Here is an 18,265-nt window from a genome sequence, read left to right on the forward strand (position 1 = left end):
TGCGAATAAAACATCCTCAGTGAGTTTCTTTATTTTCATTGTTAACGATGTGATTGTTGTTTTATGAATGAATTGATAGAGGACGACCCCCAGTTTGTTTATGTAATACGCTTCCTAAACCATTTCCTGCCTGCTGAAATCTCCCTCTTGTGTTGTCATGGTTACCATTTGGCTCTAACAGGCAGCAATAGGGAATTGTGGGATTAATAAGGTTTTCTCGCCTTGTGATTGGCAGAGAGGATCTGTGTGACCTTGAGACAGAGGCAGAGGACAGGTTCTCAGACTCCATGTATGGATGGAGGGGAAACAGTAGAGCAACCAGAGTGATGGTTGATCAAAATACACAGTAGATTTTCTTTAAAGGTTATTATTAGCCTATTGTGGATATAAATACTTGAGGAGATTCAGTTCATCTGTCTGTCTGTAAAATGTCAGGTGTCATATATCACGAACATGAGCATGTATCATATAAATATCATTATTATAAAACCCTGTTATTAGCGTTCACACAGATAATTTTACTGTGGTAGTTGTGAATCATGCAAACATTTAGATTTCTGTGGCTTTCACTGCTCTGGCATGATGTTGTCGCTCCCACACTGACACCTAGTGGTCAACACTTGTCAACACTGAGTGGGTGAGAGTTTATGGATTTCAGAAGAAAGTGTCTATTTTTAGATCTTAATCTCGTAAATGAAGCCAACAATTACCGGACAGAATTATAGGAATGCATATTATTATTGTTTCATTTCATACAAATGCTAACAAAATGCTAATTGACACACTCATACATTAAGCCATGACAAATACGATATGACATATACTAACTTATCTTCATTAGTGATCTCATCATAGCTGGGTCTGTTTATGATATCAGGGTAATTATGGGAGGACGTCTGGCAGCTCAGCTTCCTCATCTTATTGAGTAATCTGTCTTTGTTACTGACAATCTTTCCCTTTCACTGATTTTCTCTCCCAGTTGAGAAGGTGGCGGTGCTCTGTCGGTTCCTGGACATTGGCGCTGTGACGAAAAACCACCTGCTGAAGTATTCGCTGGCCCACGCTTTCTGTTGCTTCCTGGCATCTGTGGAGGACGTCAACCCGGCTGTGGCCACCCGAGCCCGCCTGCTGCTGGACACCATAAAGAGGCCGGCCCTGCAGGTGACCTGTGCACACTCACAGTCATAAGTCTCTTTTCCAAATTTTTGGTACATTGATTTTCTGTGTTTCCAAATATACGTCAATCTGTTGTGAAATGGGTAAATATACAGAAGAACATATTTTAATGCAATTACATAAATGTTGTTAACATTGACATATTTTTCCGCTCTGTCTGTTTAACTTAAAGGTAAAAATGAACACAGAACATGCACCTACATATACTGCCTATGAGCTCATGCTTACTTTACTTTACTTTGTAAGTCTATAAAATTGTAATTCGGAAATATCAGAGTAAAAGTGAATTAATTGGATAATTTAAACTTCATTACAAATTAGCTTTAATGTAGTTTTTACCATTTTAATTACCATTTATTTATAGCTGCTGTTTCTTGTGTGTATTAATACCCATGTTTAAATGATTTGCACTGCAGATGTGTGATGAAAATGAGCTAAGCCATGGTTGTTTTTTAAATCTAAACCAAAAATACAAAGGATAAATATCGTATTTCTGATTTAACACAAGACAGAGACTGGAACCATCTAATATTTTATCAGTAGTGGAAGAATTCTCAGTCAGTTGTAAAACCCTATGTGCTTTGTAGGGCTTGTGTCTGTGCCTGGACTTCCAGTTTGACACTGTGGTGAGGGATCGACCAGTCATCCTCAGCAAACTCCTGCTGCTACACTTCCTGAAGAAAGATATTCCTGCTCTCAGCTGGGAGTTTTTTGTCAACCGCTTTGAAACCTTATCTCTGGAGGCCCAGTTACACCTGGACTGCAACAAGGAGTTCCCTTTCCCTACAAGTGTGTAGTCTCCTCACAGTTTTACACTTGCTTTTCCTTTACATCCTTTTCCCACATTTTGTTTGTAACCCTTCTTTTTGCAGCCATCACAGCTGTACGAACCAATGTGGCCAACCTCAGCGATGCGGCAATGTGGAAGATTCGTCGGGCCCGTTTTGCCAGGAATCGGCAGAAGAGTGTGCGTTCGCTCCGTGACAGCGTGAAGGGAGGCCCTGCTGAGTCTAAACGGGCGTTTTCGCTCCCAGAGTCACTGTGTAACCGAATTCGTGAGTAGCACAGATCAGCAGTCAGTTTGAGTCTTAACCTGTGTCACTTTCACTCAGTCTGTGGTCAAAAAGTGTTTGCAAATACCTCGTTCAAGGCATTTTCTTGACCTTATAGAGGCCAATGTATCTTAAAGTAAATTGAATGTCTGTTCCTGTTTAAAGCGTCACATGACTCGGCCTATTTTCTTTCATTTGTCGGGGAAACTGATGCTTTTTTTAAACTTCCATCAATCAATCGATCTAATCTTATTTGTATAGCCCATATTCACAAATCACAATTTGTCTCATAGGGCTTAACAAGGTGTGACATCCTCTGTCTTTAATCCTATTTGCAAACACGATTCGACCAAGGTCTGGTCCCATTCTCCTAATGTTTCTCTCCTCACTCGTTTGTTTCCGACATTTGTTTGGAAAAGTCATTCATTTTATATCTGGCTCTGCACAGCAGGCTGTCTGAGCTTCTAAGACATGTTTCTTCTTGTATATTTGTGATGCTTTAAATCTCAGGAAAACGTTTTGAGATTCTGTTCTGTTTTGAGGCTGTGTCGTTTTGGATGTGTGTTTGTGCGTGCATGTGAAGCTCAGACACGTGTCCTGTGTTACATCCCCTGTACATGCTCCTAAATTGTGTTCTTCATATGTGGTTTTTAGCTCTAAGGCTTACGAGGCAAGAGCAGTCTGCCCCGACTCTGGGAGATATGATAGAGAAAATCCTGCCAGGTAAATAACAATCCGGAGACATTTACTTTGCATAATCTCATCGTATTGGAAGGTAAAGTTTCTCTGTTTCTATAAATAAAGTCGTGAAGATGTGAAATGAAAAAGCAATGTTTGCTCTGTGGTGACAGACATTGTTTTTTCATCCGGATGTCAGTCTAATTCTGACACAGGAAAGAGTGAAAAGAAAACAGGCCAGCTGACAGCAGCAGGTCATGTTTGGTGTTTACCCCGTTTACACATTCCACTGATGTACGTGCACTGCACGATGATGTCTCCACCTCTTTTGACAGAGCAGTGGAGAGGATGTGTTGACTCCATCTCTGTGTTGTTAAACCCCCCCCCCTCCCTGCTCCTACACCCTTCCCTCTCCCCCATTGTGTCTGCAGCACGTCTCCACCCTCACTTTAACCCTGACGCTTCAGCCTCTCTCGTAGGCCAGACGCCGTCCCCCGAGGACGATTCTACCATCAGAGACCTGCTTCCCGAGGACGCCGGCATAGATCACCAGACGGTTCACCAGCTCATCATGGTGCTGATGAAATTCATGGCAAAAGACAAGAGCAGCGCAGAGGCCGACATCGGCAGTGCCAAGGCTTTCAATACGGTGAAGCGTCACCTGTATGTGCTGTTGGGATATGACCAACAGGAGGGCTGCTTCATGATCGCACCGCAGAAGATGCGCACCTCCACCTGCTTCAACGCCTTCATCGCTGGAATCGCACAAGTGACTGAAATATAGACTCACCATCACTTTCTGTTTTGCTGGAGCTTTTCCCATACTGTTAAATGGCTTACTTTAAGGATTATACTGTGATAATCTGCATACAAATGAACGGTAATTCTCCCTCCTTCAGGTGATGGACTACAACATTAGTCTGGGGAAGCAGCTGCTCCCTCTTGTGGTCCAGGTGTTGAAGTACTGCACGTGTCCCCAGCTGAGACACTATTTCCAGCAGCCGCCTCGATGCTCTCTGTGGGCGCTGAAGCCTCACATCCGACAGATGTGGCTCAAAGCCCTGCTGGTCATCCTCTATAAGGTACTCTTTGAATTAATATGTGGATGGGATGTTCATCGAGCCTCATTTTTTAACATCCAACAACATATTTTCTTTAAATTTACAGTTGGATTTACAAAGAGTTTGACATAATAACGGTATTACATATTCCTGTTATCTGCAGTACCCTTACAGAGACATGGATGGCAGTAAAATCGTGCTCCACCTAATCCACATCACCATCAACACACTCAACGCCCAGTATCACAGCTGTCGTCCTCACGCCACCGCAGGACCCCTCTACAGCGACAACTCCAACATGAGCCGCTACAGTGAGAAGGAAAAAGGTGACGAACAATAAGGAGAAGATTGTTGTTAACTTTTACAATGTGCTGTATGAACTACAACAAGCTTAATATGTTGTCTAGTCATCAGTGGTGGAGGAAGAACTCAAATATTTATTGAAGTAAAAGTACAAATAAAGATACAATGTTCTCAAGTAAAAATACCACATTAACGTTTCCACTTGAGTCAAATTAAGTGCGTGCTTTTAAATACACTTAAGTAAAGAATTTAAATTAATAGCACTTTCTGAGTGGTGGCGACTCTGTGGCTGCAGGCATGCTTTTCTCCCATTGAAGGAGGCAGGGTCTAATATTACCTGCATTTTGGATTATTTAAAAAAAAAAAAAAAATGTTTAAATGATGTGAACATATAATGCAATGTAGTGGAGAAGAGAGATCAAATATTTTCTGACAATAAAATAAAGTAAGTAAATAAATAAAGATGAAAATTGTACTACTAAATAAAGTAATACAGCAAATATATTTTGTTACATCCCACCACTGCCCGTGATGGCGTGTAGTAATGATGTGATTGTGATTTTTGACGTAATCTAAAACATTTGCTTGAATTAATTAATTTATTCAACTTGTAGACATTAATATGGATTGAAACTAAATGGAAACACTTATAGACAACAATTCATATTAAGATAAAAATGATACCGTAGTCAAGTTAAGGTATAATGTATACTGCATCCATGCTCTGTTGATGTTAATTCTCCATTTTTTTCTCCATTTTAGAGGAGGACAGTGTATTTGATGAGTCAGACGTCCATGACACTCCAACTGGTGCTGCTAACAAGGAGTCACAAACCTTCTTCGCCCGACTAAAGAGGATCGGTGGCAGCAAGTCTGTGAAATACCAGCCGGTGGAGCTGAATGCCAAAAAAAGTAAGAACCAGAGGCGTTTAGATTCAAGTGTGGTTTCACAGATCATCGATTGAAGCTTTAACACCACAACATATTTTTTGTAGTTGCAGGAGGCTTGTTTCTTTCGCTGGGATAATGTTTCTTTTGTTTTTCTTCAGGTGAAATTGAGCTGTCAGAGTACCGCGAGGCCAGCGCCCTTCAGGACAGCATCCTGCACTGTGTGAGGGAGGAGAGCACCAGGAAGAAGCGGCTGCAGGCCATGCACAAGCAGAAGTCTCTGGACATCTCCAACACAGACTCCATCCTATTCAATCTGGACGAGCACAGACGCAAGTCATGCATCGATCGCTGCGACATGCAGGTTGCCCTCGTAATCCTGCCTCCTTCGTCCCACAGCAGACATCATGGCAAAGGATCCTCCGATGGCTCTTCGGTGCGTGCGGAGGCCAATGATGGTGTGGACCGGCGAGGCTCTCGAGGCGGCCACTCAGACATCTCCAAACCTGTCATTCCCGAGGTCCGTCTCAGCTGCATGGAGACCTTTGACGACAAGTTGGACCAGGTCTCCTTGTTGGGGTCAGTTCAGGGAAAAGAGGACCAGGACCTCATCGACCTCTCCTCTGACTGCACCTCGATTCCAGAGAAACACTCGCTGCTCTCGATGTCCGACAACGACTCCTTGGTGTTTGAACAACTGCCTCCTCTGAGGATCGTTGAGAGTGATGAGGAATTCGACCTGAACACCCTCTTGAGCTCCAGGTTCAACGGGAGCCCGAAGGTCTCTGCTTCCCCTGCGAGCAGTAACACCCTCCGCATGTCTCCATTGGTTCAGGTGAGTGTGGAGGACTGCTCCAGCGAAAAAAACACCCCCGGCTTCCTGGTGGGAGAGGGCGGCTCGGAAAAGATGACAAACCGTGTGACTCCCAGCACCTCTTTGGATCTTCCCGACAGACTGGATAATGTCTGCCATGAAAGCCCCATGACGCTAAAGCAGAAAAGAGACCTGCTGAGGAAGACCCCGCATGTCCCTGACACCTCAGTAGACGACACATTTGTGGCCCTTGACGAGCTGAGGATCGGGACAAGTCCCTCTGGTAGGACCATCTTCTTGGACATCCCAGAAGACAAAGCAGAGCCTCCGTCCTCACCAGAGAAGAGCAAGAGTACCAGCAACGATGAGGAAGAGTACGGCGATGATGAAGATGATGACGACATGGGCGATGATGCAGACAGTGACCCCAAACCCGACAATGCAGACGACAATGAAGAGGCAGAATTTAAAATCCAGATTGTTCCCCGACAACGGAAGCAGAGGAAGATAGCGGTCAGCGCCATCCAGAGGGAATACCTGGACATCTCGTTCAACACGTTCGATAAGCTCGGTGGTGAGCAGGCTACAGAAACAGGTAAGAGGAAAGGATTAGATTAGGATAAGATGGAAGTAGTCAGTGCTGCTTTAATAATTTTGTTGCAGTGGCTCATGTGCGACTTTACCAGTGCACTGATAATTTGATGTAAGTTTCAAGGTTTCAAAATATTTTCAGGTGATATCTAAGATTTGAGAAGGTTTATTAAATAAAGTTTATATATATATATAATAAGCTAAAAAAAGTTAAACTCTGTATTGAAACTATAGTGTTCAAGAACCACCAAAACGTTTTGCGGGTTTTGGGGGATTTAATACAAACAGTTTGTACTTAATGTCACAGAAAGGCAGACTCAATAAACTAATGTTATCAAAATGTAAGTCTGCAGTTACACTAGACTACTGTTCTATTATAATGTAACAGTGACAACATTTTTGCAGACTTGATGTTTGCTGTGATAGAATTGTTGAATTTTTGTTTTCGAACATTCTACCGTGGCTCCATCCCCCAATTGCTGCTGCTGCGGATCTGGCTCCAAATGTGCAAGATGGCCGTGTTTGTATCGGGGATGTTTTGCCTTAATTTCCCAGAGAGTGGGAGGAAATGAAGATGTGTCGTCCATCTTTATGAAGTCTAGGATAGGCACTAAGACAAACACATACTGTTTTTTCTTCTTTTAGATCTCAGGATATGCACCGCATTGGAAATGCACTTCAGAACATGTGCATGTCCTCTTTACCCAATTTACCACTTGTAATGTCCTGTGGTGTGCTTTCTATCTGTGTTCCCATTACACAAACACACACACACAACAAGTACTTCAAATGAGACAACTTACACCTTGAACTAGCTTAAAGGAAGCTGAAGAGCAAGGCAGAATTTGATCTCATACAAATCAGTTCAAGCTGCGAACAGTGATTTTATGAGGAAGGAAAACACAGAATTGAATATAAACTGTGATTAAATTAGCACTAAATAGATGAGAACTAAACTTCTACTGATGGTGGACCTTTCATTACTGCTAATTATTAATGGATAACTTCTGGCAGATAACGGCATATATTCTGATGCCAGTGCCCCGCCCATCATTCACCCATGTTGCCTTGCAGATCACAAAGTTCTGTCTACATTGGAAAAGCCACGAGAATCTGCCTCAGCCCCAACGCTTGAAGCTGCTATGCCTGAAACGAGCCATCGCTCTTCAGTATCAAGTAGGATGCAAATATTTCATTACATATGAACTTCAATCAGACTTACTTTTAATTGTGTGCAGTCAAATATGCTTTATTACCTGTAGTTGCTGGATGTTTCTCTGCAAATTATTTTATTAACTTTTATATTGGAGCTGGAAATGTTCAACAAATATCACATAATATCATTATTGACTTTCATAAAACCAAAAGAAATTCTAGGAACCACTGATTGTTTTCTAATTAGTTTCACAATAAAATATTGTTATAATGATTTAGTTCCTCAGAAAACTGAGCTAAATATTTGAATGAATACAAATGACACTGACCATCTCTTTCTATGTGAGTGTCTTTTCCATGTAACCCATACGCACACTTGTTTTTGGATAAACTGGAATGAGTTTCACTGGTAATTTAATCCAGATGTTGTCCTCTGTGTCCGACCTTCAGCTCAGTACCGTCAGGTGAAACGAGGCTCTCTGGGCGCTCTGACCATGAGCCAGCTCATGAAGCGACAGCTGGAGCATCAATCCAGTGCTCCACACAACATCAGCACCTGGGAAACGGGTCAGTTGCTTTAGACATGAATTTTTCCATAATGACCAAATGAAGAGGTATGTGGAAATATGTCATGGAAAACAAATAAATAGCAATAAATCGAACCTCAACTACTGAAATCAGGACAACCTAGTGAACACTAATGAATAAATCTAATGAAAAATAGCAGAACATTGAAAATGAGATGAAAAGGGACTTCAGGTATTTTTCAACCTGGGCCCTTTGTTTATAAATGTGGGTGCAAAAAACCTTTCGGATATGGTCCAGTAGATTGCCCCCACTAGCAGCCACGACACAGTGGCAGCAGCTAAAATGTAATCTTATGGGGCAACTGCGACAGTCTATGAAACATCCACCATGAAGGGTCAAATTGTTATTATGGGGTTTTGCTAAGAGTCTGGCAACATTACACATGTCTCACTCAACATCCGCATTATTGGTGAAAAAAGCACTTTTAGAACACGTTTCTGTTGCCCCTTGAGATAACATTGTTACCACTGCTGGCGTGTTGCGGAGACGATCTACTAGATCGAATTCAAAGGTTTTTGTGCCAAGTACCTTTCACAGCCGCATTTATAAACACAGGGCCCAGGTTTAAAAATACCTTTGTATATATAATCTTTGAAATTGTAAGATTAGGATTAATGCAACAACATGTTATTTCTCATTGACCTCATTCGGGATCTAATAACTAAATCTTACCAAATGCCTGTAGCTCTTTTTTTTCATCACTGATATTCTTCCCCTTCAGGTCCCACGAAAACCAGCCTGCTCTCTGCCCCAAGCACAGTGAGCATGTTCGTCCCTGCGCCTGAGGAGTTCATTGACGAGCAGCCTACCACGATGTCTGATAGGTGAGTGAAAGAGACGATAGCTGTTCTTGAGTTGAAACAAGTCATCTTCATGCTTAGATTGGTCTATGTGTATTCACCTGTGTGGTCCCAGGTGTCGGGACTGTGCGGCTGTGCTGGAGGAGTATGATGAGGAGACGCTCGGCCTCGCTGTGGTCGTTCTCTCCATGTTCGTCCACCTCAGCCCCGATTTGGCTGCTCCAATGCTCCTCGACATCATGCAGTCTGTGGGCAGGTATGCGGCCACACAGCAATTCACCGTTAAATGAAGTTTCATGACTCACCCACAGAACTCATGCATAATTCATCCTCATCCACTTCTTCTTTCAGGTTGGCATCCAGTGCCAATTTTTCTGGACAAGCTGAGAGGTATGAGACGTTACAGCCGTCACACCAGTGCGCTCAGATGTTCGCTGTGAGTTTAAAAATACATGTGAGGAGCGACTGCCTGTCCGACTCAGACATTCTCCCCCTGTGGTGTTTTGCAGCATGTTGATCCCAGGGAATGTAGCAGGTGTAGCCAAGCAGTTCCTGCGCTGTATGTTTCACCAGCTGGCCCCGAACGGCATCTTGCCCCAACTCTTCCAGAGTAACATTAAAGGTCTGTTCATCCAACTGGAAACACAAAAATCTTAAAAACTGTACCTGCACGATGTCTATAGAGACTAATAACTACTCATTTCTATGTGTTTTGACCTCGTTCTACATCTTTAACCTTTATTAGATGCATATTTTGCTGCTTTTCTTCACATGTTTAATTTTATTTCTATATTTTCTTTACATAATGGTAAGACTTAGTATGTTCCCACTGGAAATACTGGCAACTTCATTCTTTTTATGTCTATCTTTTTTCAGATGGAAGTTTTCTGCGAACACTTGCATCTTCCCTGATAGATTTCAATGAGCTCAGCTCAGTTGCGGCCCTCAACATGCTACTCGAGGTAGGATTTTCCATCATGTGTCTGTGGTGAATAATTAAACCAGCAGGAGGAGCTCTTGTCAAAGCCGTAGCTTCTGTGGGTCCTGTTACATGTAGAGCATAAGCACATCTACAAACAACAAATCATCGGAGCATTCAAGAAAACGCGCCCTACCCTGCACCACTGTAAAAGTTGATTGTTATTTTAAAGTTAAATAAACGACGGTTTGAAGCCACTGATGCGTGAACCCATCCGAGCAATCATCTGTGCCTCAGTGCCCTATATCCCCTACCCTCATCATAGCCATTGTGATTGATCATGGCTGAACGATCAGTTAAATGGAAATATCTTCGCTCATAGAGTCTCATTATATAAGGCTGTTGTGGTTAATGCCTCTGTGTCCCCCTTCAGGGCTTGAACAACAAGAAGAGTCTGCCAGCAGGGGGCACAATGCTGCACTGCCTGGAAAACATTGCCACCTTCATGGAGGCTCTCCCCATGGACTCTCCCAGCAACCTGTGGACGACCATCTGCAACCAGTTCCAGACCTTCCTCACAAAACTGCCCTCCGTGCTCCCTCTGAAGGTAGATATTGACTCTGCCGTCCACTTAGTCATGGTCTGATATGGTTTAATGTGATTATGGCTGCAGGAAAAAGCATCTAGCTGTGTGCCCTTGTTGGGTTCAATAGGACAGAGGTTTAAAATTGTAATTGATTTGACTCTTGGAGGTCAAATTAATGTATAACGATCGATTTATCACTGCAGATGAATTTTTAAAACATCTGTATGTTTCAATAGTGCCCCATGGATTCCAGCCTGAGGATTATCATTTGTCTGTTGAAAATCCCGACCACAAATGCAACCCGGGTAAGCTCAGGGCAGGGTTTTACTTTCTGATTCGTCCAAATCCTGGTCTTGAATGAATGACATCTTCTTTTCTTCATCCATTCTGCAGAGTCTCCTGGAGCCCATCTCAAAGTTGCTGAGTTTTGTCATCCAGTATGGCATGTTCAGTCTCTCCTACCTCGTAGAACTGTGTGGACTGTGTTACAAAGGCTTCAACAAGGTATTCCTCCTTTCTGTTTTATTGTCTTTTATTTATTAAGCATTTATTCATTATTTATTATGAAATAAACGTGGATTGCATAACGTAATGGCTACAGAATAATGACACCGCCAGCATTTAAATAGTTTCCTTATGGGCCTCACCCTCATTATCAAATCTTCTCTTCCACCGGATGCATTGTATATTGTTGGCAGTTGCTACACTGTAAAAAAATAAATGGTAAAAATCTGGCAGCAAAAGTTGCCAAACACTTTCCGTCAAATTACAGAAAATAATCTTCAATTGTTCTACCGAGATTTTTTAAAATACAGCTACAAACATTACAATTACATATATGTTTTCATAGAATTCAATATAATTTAACATTCAATACAATTAAGCAATTACAATTCTATAATTTCACCATAATTAATGGATTGGAACTTTTATTTAATGGTAAATTAATTTACTGTATTTTTTATGGGATATATTTACTTAATATTACAGCAAATTTCTGTGAAACAACTTTTTTTTCTAGAGTCTGCTGAGGAAATGGGAAGGTGTAGAGTTTGATATGTTGGAATAAAACATGTGCTGACGTGTGGTGTTTATTCAGACCTGGAGGAATTAAAGCTTTTAAACTAATCTGCAGTGTTAAAAATGTTGAGCTCCTGTTTGCAGGCCTTCCCGCTCATCACTCTTTCAGTGCTACACCTACTTCCCCGACTCTCCAGTCAGCCAGAATTGTGCCTATGTGTCACAGATGATTAAGTAGGCAATCAGCCTGTATTGATTAACATGATTAGTTGGTGTGCTCGGGCCGGGGATGTATGGTGTGTTTCAGAGTGGCTGTCTCAGACGGAGATGGAGCCAGGGCTGTCTGCACCGTTCGGCCAGATGGATCCTCAGTCCTCCACCACTGTCAACACTGCATGCTTTATGTCTCCTGCAGTATTGATTTTCTACACCCTCTTTAATTCCTCACCGTATAATATCCGCTTTTCAAAACCCGGAGTCACTATGAGCAATTGCTTTTGGAACCTGTCCCGTGCAGTTGTTATATGGCGATGTGATCTTACTGGGAAGCACAGGGGAGGGTTTCTCAGCTCCTGAGGTCAGCTTTTGAGGACACAAATTCAGCTTTTCCTGCACTGAATAAAGTTTGTCACACCACACACCATTTGTCAAGCGGCACCACACAAATGGGCCCGGGCCCTCTGCCTTAAGCGCCACCTTTGATTTGCTATTTACCGAAGGGACCTGCTCCATTAACCTTTAATTATGAGAGTGCCGTGTTACAGGTACGCGCAATAAAAACGCCACGCGGTGTGAAAATGTCAGGAGCGGCTCCGAATTCCGTGGAAGCGCGGGGAGCATGTGCCTGCGACTGCATAGAGAAAGAGATGGGCAAAGTGGAAGCCAGAAGATGACAGTGTGGTTTGTAAACAGGCAGCTGGGCTTTGTGTGGAAGGGATGAACAAAGAGAGCAGCCTGTCCTCAGGGAGGGAGAAGGCAGCCTGACAGCCTCATCTGAGCTGCCTGGGACTCTGGGAGGAGAGATCTGGACTGGCCTAAATCTACTCCTCAGCTCCACTATTCTCTGTCTATTCTCTGTCTCCCTCCCTCCCTCCCTCCCTCCCTCCCTCCTGGCTGCCTGTCCTTCCCCCTCTATTCAGGCTACAGAGTTTGTGCTCCCCTCGCAGCATGAGTAAGGCAGAGTGATAATAGAAAAAGGCAGTCTTGCTGCATCAGTACATTTACTCCACTCTCTATCTCCTTGCATCCAGGAGAGAGATAAGTTCTACATGTCCCGCATTGTGGTGTTAGAGCTTCTGCAGGCTCTCAAGTTCAAGTCTCCTCTGCCAGACACAAACTTGTTACTGCTGGTCCAGGTAAAAAAAAATAAAAAATTCTTTACGTTCATCAAATACAAAATGTGAACATGAGAGCTTTCTTTCCGACATTAAATTCAAACCTGTGTCTTGGGAATTTGTCAGTTTGTTTGTGCAGATATCGGCACACGTCTGGCAGAATCCACCATCATCCAGAAGCACATGATCCTGACGCTGCCGGGGGTGAGACTTGAGTGGCTTTGTGTTTGGATTATATTAAAATCAGCCTTGTAAAACAGCAGGAAATAAAGACGCAACGCAGTGTGACGCCTCCTGAAGGATAAACTGCCTTTGTTCTCCATAGTGCACGACTGCAGCAATGGAATGCATGAGGCAATACGTAAGCGAGCTCCTGGACTTCATTGCAGACATGCACACACTAACCAAACTCAAAGTAAGTCTTGTTCTTCATGTGAGCCCCACACGGTTCGTTGGATTTTATCATATGTTTTTCACAACCTTTATCCCAAATCCGTATTTCAGAGCCATATGAAGGCTTGCTGTCAGCCGCTGCATGAGGACACTTTTGGCGGAAACCTGAAAGTGGGCTTGGCACAAGTCGCCGCCATGGAGATCAGCAAAGGCAATCACCGTGACAACAAAGCCGTGGTGCGGTATCTGCCCTGGCTTTATCATCCTCCATCCACCATGCAACAAGGGTGAGAATTACAAAACCACAGACAAGTTCAGTGATGAATCCATGACTTAAACGGGTGGTTGGCCCATGTTACATTCAGTAAAACATATTTCTCACATATCTGTAGTTGTTCATTTTGGCTTTATTGTCCTAGATTTTGAGATGTCTGATTGAATGGAATTTGGTTTGTGATATTTAAAGAAGTTAACAGAACCATCTAGTTCCATGGTAAATACCCCCTCCTCTTTGAAAAAGAGAGACTTTGCAAAAAAACATTTTTATTTGAGCTACTTTCACATAAAAGCATTAGCAGATATGTCTGATTTGAAAGCCTACACATATAATCAAAATCAAAATGACTGGACATAATACCACAAATAAGTGAGAACATATTTTTGCAATACTTAAGTTAAATCTGCCTTTCAAGTATTAGCTAATGGTGAGATATTGTGTATTATCCTGAGGAACACAACTAAAGTATTTTGAGGCTGATTTGAAAAATTTAATCCATTTAAAAATTTTCTCTGCAGACCAAAAGAGTTCATCGAGTGTGTGTCCCACATCCGCCAGCTGTCCTGGCTCCTTTTGGGCTCTTTGACGCACTGTGCCCTGCACCAGGGCTCCACCTCCTGCATGCCCATCCCTCTAGACGCCGGCTCCCACATCGCAGATCATCTCATTGTCATCCTCATTGGTTTCCCAGAGCAGTCTAAGGTCTGGCACGTACATATCTCTTCTAATGATCTCACCTAAGATGCATTAATATGATCTACAGTAGAACCTCCTCACGGGCCCTTTTCTTTATTTCTTTCTTGACCTCCTCCAGACGTCGGTGCTGCACATGTGCTCCCTGTTCCACGCCTTCATGTTTGCCCAGCTGTGGACCATCTACTGCGAGCAGGCGGCCGCGGCTCCGTCCCTGCAGAATCAGAACCAGACAGAGTTTTCCTCCAGCGCCATCCTCACTGGTCTAGAGTTCTGGAGTCGGGTTACACCCAGTATCCTGCAGCTCATGGCCCACAATAAAGTTGTGAGTGTTCTGCCCTCTTCTTTACCAATAGGGATATAGCTAAGCTAAGCTAATGTATAGTTATATGTATTTATTATATGTAGAATATAAAGCAAATTAAATCCTTTCGAGTTGTAGTCAATTCAATTTTTGATCGTTTTCTGTCAGATGGTGGAGATGGTGTGTCTTCATGTCATCAGTCTGATGGAAGCCCTGCAGGAGTGTAACTCAACCATATTCGTCAAGGTTTGTTATAACTCTAGTATTTTTGTCCCCATATGCTAAAATGCAATCATCCTAACAATTAGCCTAACACAACATCATGTTCATTCCTCTCTCTAGTTGATTCCTATGTGGCTACCCATGATTCAGTCAAACCTCAAGGTAAGGCCTTTAAAAAAGCTCCCTGCCATTACTGATACAGATGAATAACTATCAAGTAAATATCGACTTGTGATGATCTCAAACCAAGTCGTTGTCATCTTCCCTTCCTTTCTTCTCTCCTTCCTTCCTTAGCATTTATCTGCAGGGCTTCAGTTGCGTCTCCAGGCCATCCAGAACAGGGTGAACCACCAGTGTCTGCAGGGCCAGACGTCCGGAGCCCCTCCGTTCGCCCTGCGCAAGTGGCTCCAGTGCACCCAGTTCAAGATGGCTCAGGTGGAGATCCAGTCGTCGGAGGCTGCCTCACAGTTCTATCCCATGTGACCTCTTCCCTGGACACATGGGAGTCGTCTGGGTCCTTAGACCTGCGTGTATCTGCTCTGACGGAAACCTCTGACCAAAAAAAAGACTCCTACGTAAACGGATGCTGTGTGCGATTCATTTGGACTGAGTCGTTCACATTTAGTATAATATCTGTACAGTAAATCTATGCTATTTTGAAGTACTAGCACTGGAGCTGATGATTCAAGGTTTGTAGGCTCGTGTTGGTTAACTGTATCAGGTGCCTAACTGTTGTTTTTCAACAGATCTGAAGAGTCAGTAGATGACTGAGAGAATTTCTATACGCCCATGTTTGTAACAGTGAGAGTCTGAAAGCAAACGTGTGTTGAACCTTAGATATGATCACTCTGTAACATTCAGATTCTATTACTTTTTAAGTTGGTTGAAAGCTGAATAATAAAAGTATGAGTTTTTTCTAAACGCTGAGACAAAGTCCTTTCACAAAATTCAAATGTGACATTTTACTGCCCTTTAATGTCCCGGCCGCCGCGGAAAATGTCCAGTTTACCATATTGCAGATGGCAGAGTGATAACATCAGTTGTGTGGACGAGAAACCGAAAGCTCAGGTGTCTCCGGGAAAAAAATAACATGCCGTGCATTACCCAGCTCGGGCCTGAGATCCTTGTCGGACTGTCAGTCACGCTGCCTCTCGCCATCAGGGCTCGAATCGATCAGGGGCCAATCTGAGTCGCAGCAGCGGCTTTGTAACTCGATAAGGTGGAGCCAGACATTGGAGGTAAACAAGACTATTTCGGTTGTGTGTCACCCCCCCGTTCCAAAGTGGAAAGCCCCCCCACCCCGTCTCATACACACACACACACACACACACACTCCTTCTCCATCCCACTTCATTGGCAGCAGCGAAACAGATTGGCCCACGCATATACCAAGCAAACACAATTACCTTTGGCCTAATGTGGTTTGTTGTGATTAAGTATTGTTGTGAGGTCTAACCACATTACCACGAAGCTCTCGTCTGAGAATAACAGATGACATGACAGCATGGGCTGGAGAGCCGAACAGCACATTAATCTTTGTTTTGATCCTCACCGCTGCAAGGATTTCATTATCAAGCTTCAAGATGAATTCAATCTGATGACATAAATGTATTCTGCGGGGAGAAATTGGTTCATTGGACAAAAATAAGCCAAATTTGATTTCGCCCAAAAAAATAGCTGATTAGTCAATGCCTGTATGAGAGGTTGTTGAGAGGTGTGTGCCAAATGAGTCGCTATTGTGATGATATCACACAATGTGACTAATGAACACACACACACACACACACACACACACACACACACACACAAACACTCCCGGGTGACCCCGAGCCGGCTGAATCAGGCTGCAGTGCCCCTTCTCATCAACCTCTAGTCTTGGCTCATCAAAGAGCCCCTCTCCTGCTGTGTGCCTGTGTGTGTGTGTGTGCAAGTGTGTATTAAAGTGATGGTGGATGCAGGTGTGTATGTGCATGTGTGTGTTTAACCAAGTCCCCCTAGCTCTGGGGCTGCATCTGTCAGCCACTGCCACCGTTGTGATCGTTTGAACTGGCAGCCTATCTTTTTTTTTTTGATAGAACCTCTCTCATTAGCAGCAGCTTATGTAATCAGTGTCCCACAGGTATCCAGCACTTTCCCCGCCCCTGCCCGCCCGCCGCCTCCTGGTGGAGCATATGGGAGCTCTGACCTGATGAGCAGGCAGCTGGAGGTACTGAGGGTAATTAACACTGACCAGGCAGAGCCTCTCAGGCAGAGAGGGTGTGAGTGGGTCCTCAAAGATTGTGAAGGTCAGCTTTGAAAGGACTGTGCATGCTGTCTCTCTCTCTCTCGCTCTCACTCTCACACACATACAGTCATGCACCAGCACGACACCATCACCAGGTGTGTACTAGTGACAAACCTTGATGGAAGAGCAGCCGGAGAGAGGCGGCCTCATGCAGGCTGCAGCACAACTCCACATTTCTACAGAATCTGTGCATGAGTGTGTCTGGTTGTGTGGAGATACCTACCGAGAGCCTCGTAAAGGCTTGTTGAGACAGTGACAATCCCTGGTCCCCCCCACCCCCCCCCCACCCCCTCCCTCCTCCGCCTAGTGCTGTCACATTGCTTTTATTACAGTGAAATCCTCAGCGCCCTGGCTGGAAAATGCATGAATGTTTAAATTGCTCAGCGTGTCCATCGGCATTACCATCAAGTGGCACATCTAAAGCAGGGAAGGCAAAGTAGACTATGGTCCCTCATTCACACTGTAATCCACTGACATTCCTCTTCAGTGCTCTTCTGCATCAGCTTGCGATGGCACAGGTTTGTCCCCCTTGTTTGTTTCACATCATTAGCCACACTTAATATACGATGTGCAAATTAAAATCAAAATGGGAAAAATGTCTATATGATTTAATGTAGCAATGAAGCCTCTCTTTCATGGAGGTGTTATTTAAAAAAAAAAATCCCTTTAAAATGTTGTTATTGGCACAACCTGCTTTCTTGCTTTAGCTGCAGAAACCCTTCACACACCCATGATTTAGTTGCTTTTTTTGACACTATTATTGATCGAGCCCAGAGCTCGAACAATATGTGGCCTATAAGTTGTGTTATTTGCGTCATTAAGCTCCATGGAGTGGAATACGCTTGATAATCGTAGTTCATTAAAGATGCACTGTGTGAGACAAACTGAGAACATGTCCTCGCGCCGCAGGAGGTGCAGGAGACGCAGGGGCCAGCCCCAGCTCTGCCCGAGACGCGAACAACACAGCACAACACAGCACAGTGCAGACAGGAGGATCACACGCTAAATAAAACAGTCTCTCTTTCATCGCCTTCGCCACGCGGGAGCCAGTTTGTCAGCTAATCCCAAAACAACAGATTCCTACCTGCGCGTTCGCTGCGTCTCTTAAAACACAAATAGACTTTTAG

The 18,265-nt window shown here is 43.7% G+C and overlaps 1 protein-coding gene across 7 annotated transcripts in view; it reads left to right on the plus strand.

The window, feature by feature from the left end:
* The window catches only part of LOC117755607 (protein unc-79 homolog), a 35,230-nt gene extending 19,455 nt beyond the window's left edge, over nucleotides 1–15,775 (plus strand). For 2 of the 7 annotated variants that reach the window (XM_034575530.1, XM_034575535.1), the window contains exons 24-51: nucleotides 980–1,161; nucleotides 1,764–1,965; nucleotides 2,049–2,231; nucleotides 2,883–2,951; nucleotides 3,338–3,675; nucleotides 3,806–3,988; nucleotides 4,131–4,293; nucleotides 5,033–5,182; nucleotides 5,320–6,567; nucleotides 7,638–7,739; nucleotides 8,169–8,285; nucleotides 9,028–9,130; nucleotides 9,222–9,362; nucleotides 9,458–9,496; nucleotides 9,616–9,728; nucleotides 9,983–10,068; nucleotides 10,459–10,632; nucleotides 10,848–10,916; nucleotides 11,005–11,115; nucleotides 12,882–12,986; nucleotides 13,092–13,169; nucleotides 13,291–13,380; nucleotides 13,470–13,645; nucleotides 14,154–14,337; nucleotides 14,450–14,653; nucleotides 14,801–14,878; nucleotides 14,975–15,016; nucleotides 15,149–15,337. In XM_034575530.1, the coding sequence (XP_034431421.1) occupies nucleotides 980–1,161; nucleotides 1,764–1,965; nucleotides 2,049–2,231; nucleotides 2,883–2,951; nucleotides 3,338–3,675; nucleotides 3,806–3,988; nucleotides 4,131–4,293; nucleotides 5,033–5,182; nucleotides 5,320–6,567; nucleotides 7,638–7,739; nucleotides 8,169–8,285; nucleotides 9,028–9,130; nucleotides 9,222–9,362; nucleotides 9,458–9,496; nucleotides 9,616–9,728; nucleotides 9,983–10,068; nucleotides 10,459–10,632; nucleotides 10,848–10,916; nucleotides 11,005–11,115; nucleotides 12,882–12,986; nucleotides 13,092–13,169; nucleotides 13,291–13,380; nucleotides 13,470–13,645; nucleotides 14,154–14,337; nucleotides 14,450–14,653; nucleotides 14,801–14,878; nucleotides 14,975–15,016; nucleotides 15,149–15,337 (4,919 nt within the window). Of the gene's footprint in view, nucleotides 1–979; nucleotides 1,162–1,763; nucleotides 1,966–2,048; nucleotides 2,232–2,882; nucleotides 2,952–3,337; nucleotides 3,676–3,805; nucleotides 3,989–4,130; nucleotides 4,294–5,032; nucleotides 5,183–5,319; nucleotides 6,568–7,637; nucleotides 7,740–8,168; nucleotides 8,286–9,027; nucleotides 9,131–9,221; nucleotides 9,363–9,457; nucleotides 9,497–9,615; nucleotides 9,729–9,982; nucleotides 10,069–10,458; nucleotides 10,633–10,847; nucleotides 10,917–11,004; nucleotides 11,116–12,881; nucleotides 12,987–13,091; nucleotides 13,170–13,290; nucleotides 13,381–13,469; nucleotides 13,646–14,153; nucleotides 14,338–14,449; nucleotides 14,654–14,800; nucleotides 14,879–14,974; nucleotides 15,017–15,148 lie in introns of all 7 variants that reach the window. The other 5 variants (XM_034575529.1, XM_034575531.1, XM_034575532.1 and 2 more) reach the window with 5 other exon arrangements.
* Nucleotides 15,776–18,265: the final 2,490 nt, after the last annotated feature.

This window comes from Hippoglossus hippoglossus, chromosome 22 (assembly GCF_009819705.1).
Source record: "Hippoglossus hippoglossus isolate fHipHip1 chromosome 22, fHipHip1.pri, whole genome shotgun sequence".
NCBI classification, from domain to species: Eukaryota; Metazoa; Chordata; class Actinopteri; order Pleuronectiformes; family Pleuronectidae; genus Hippoglossus; species Hippoglossus hippoglossus.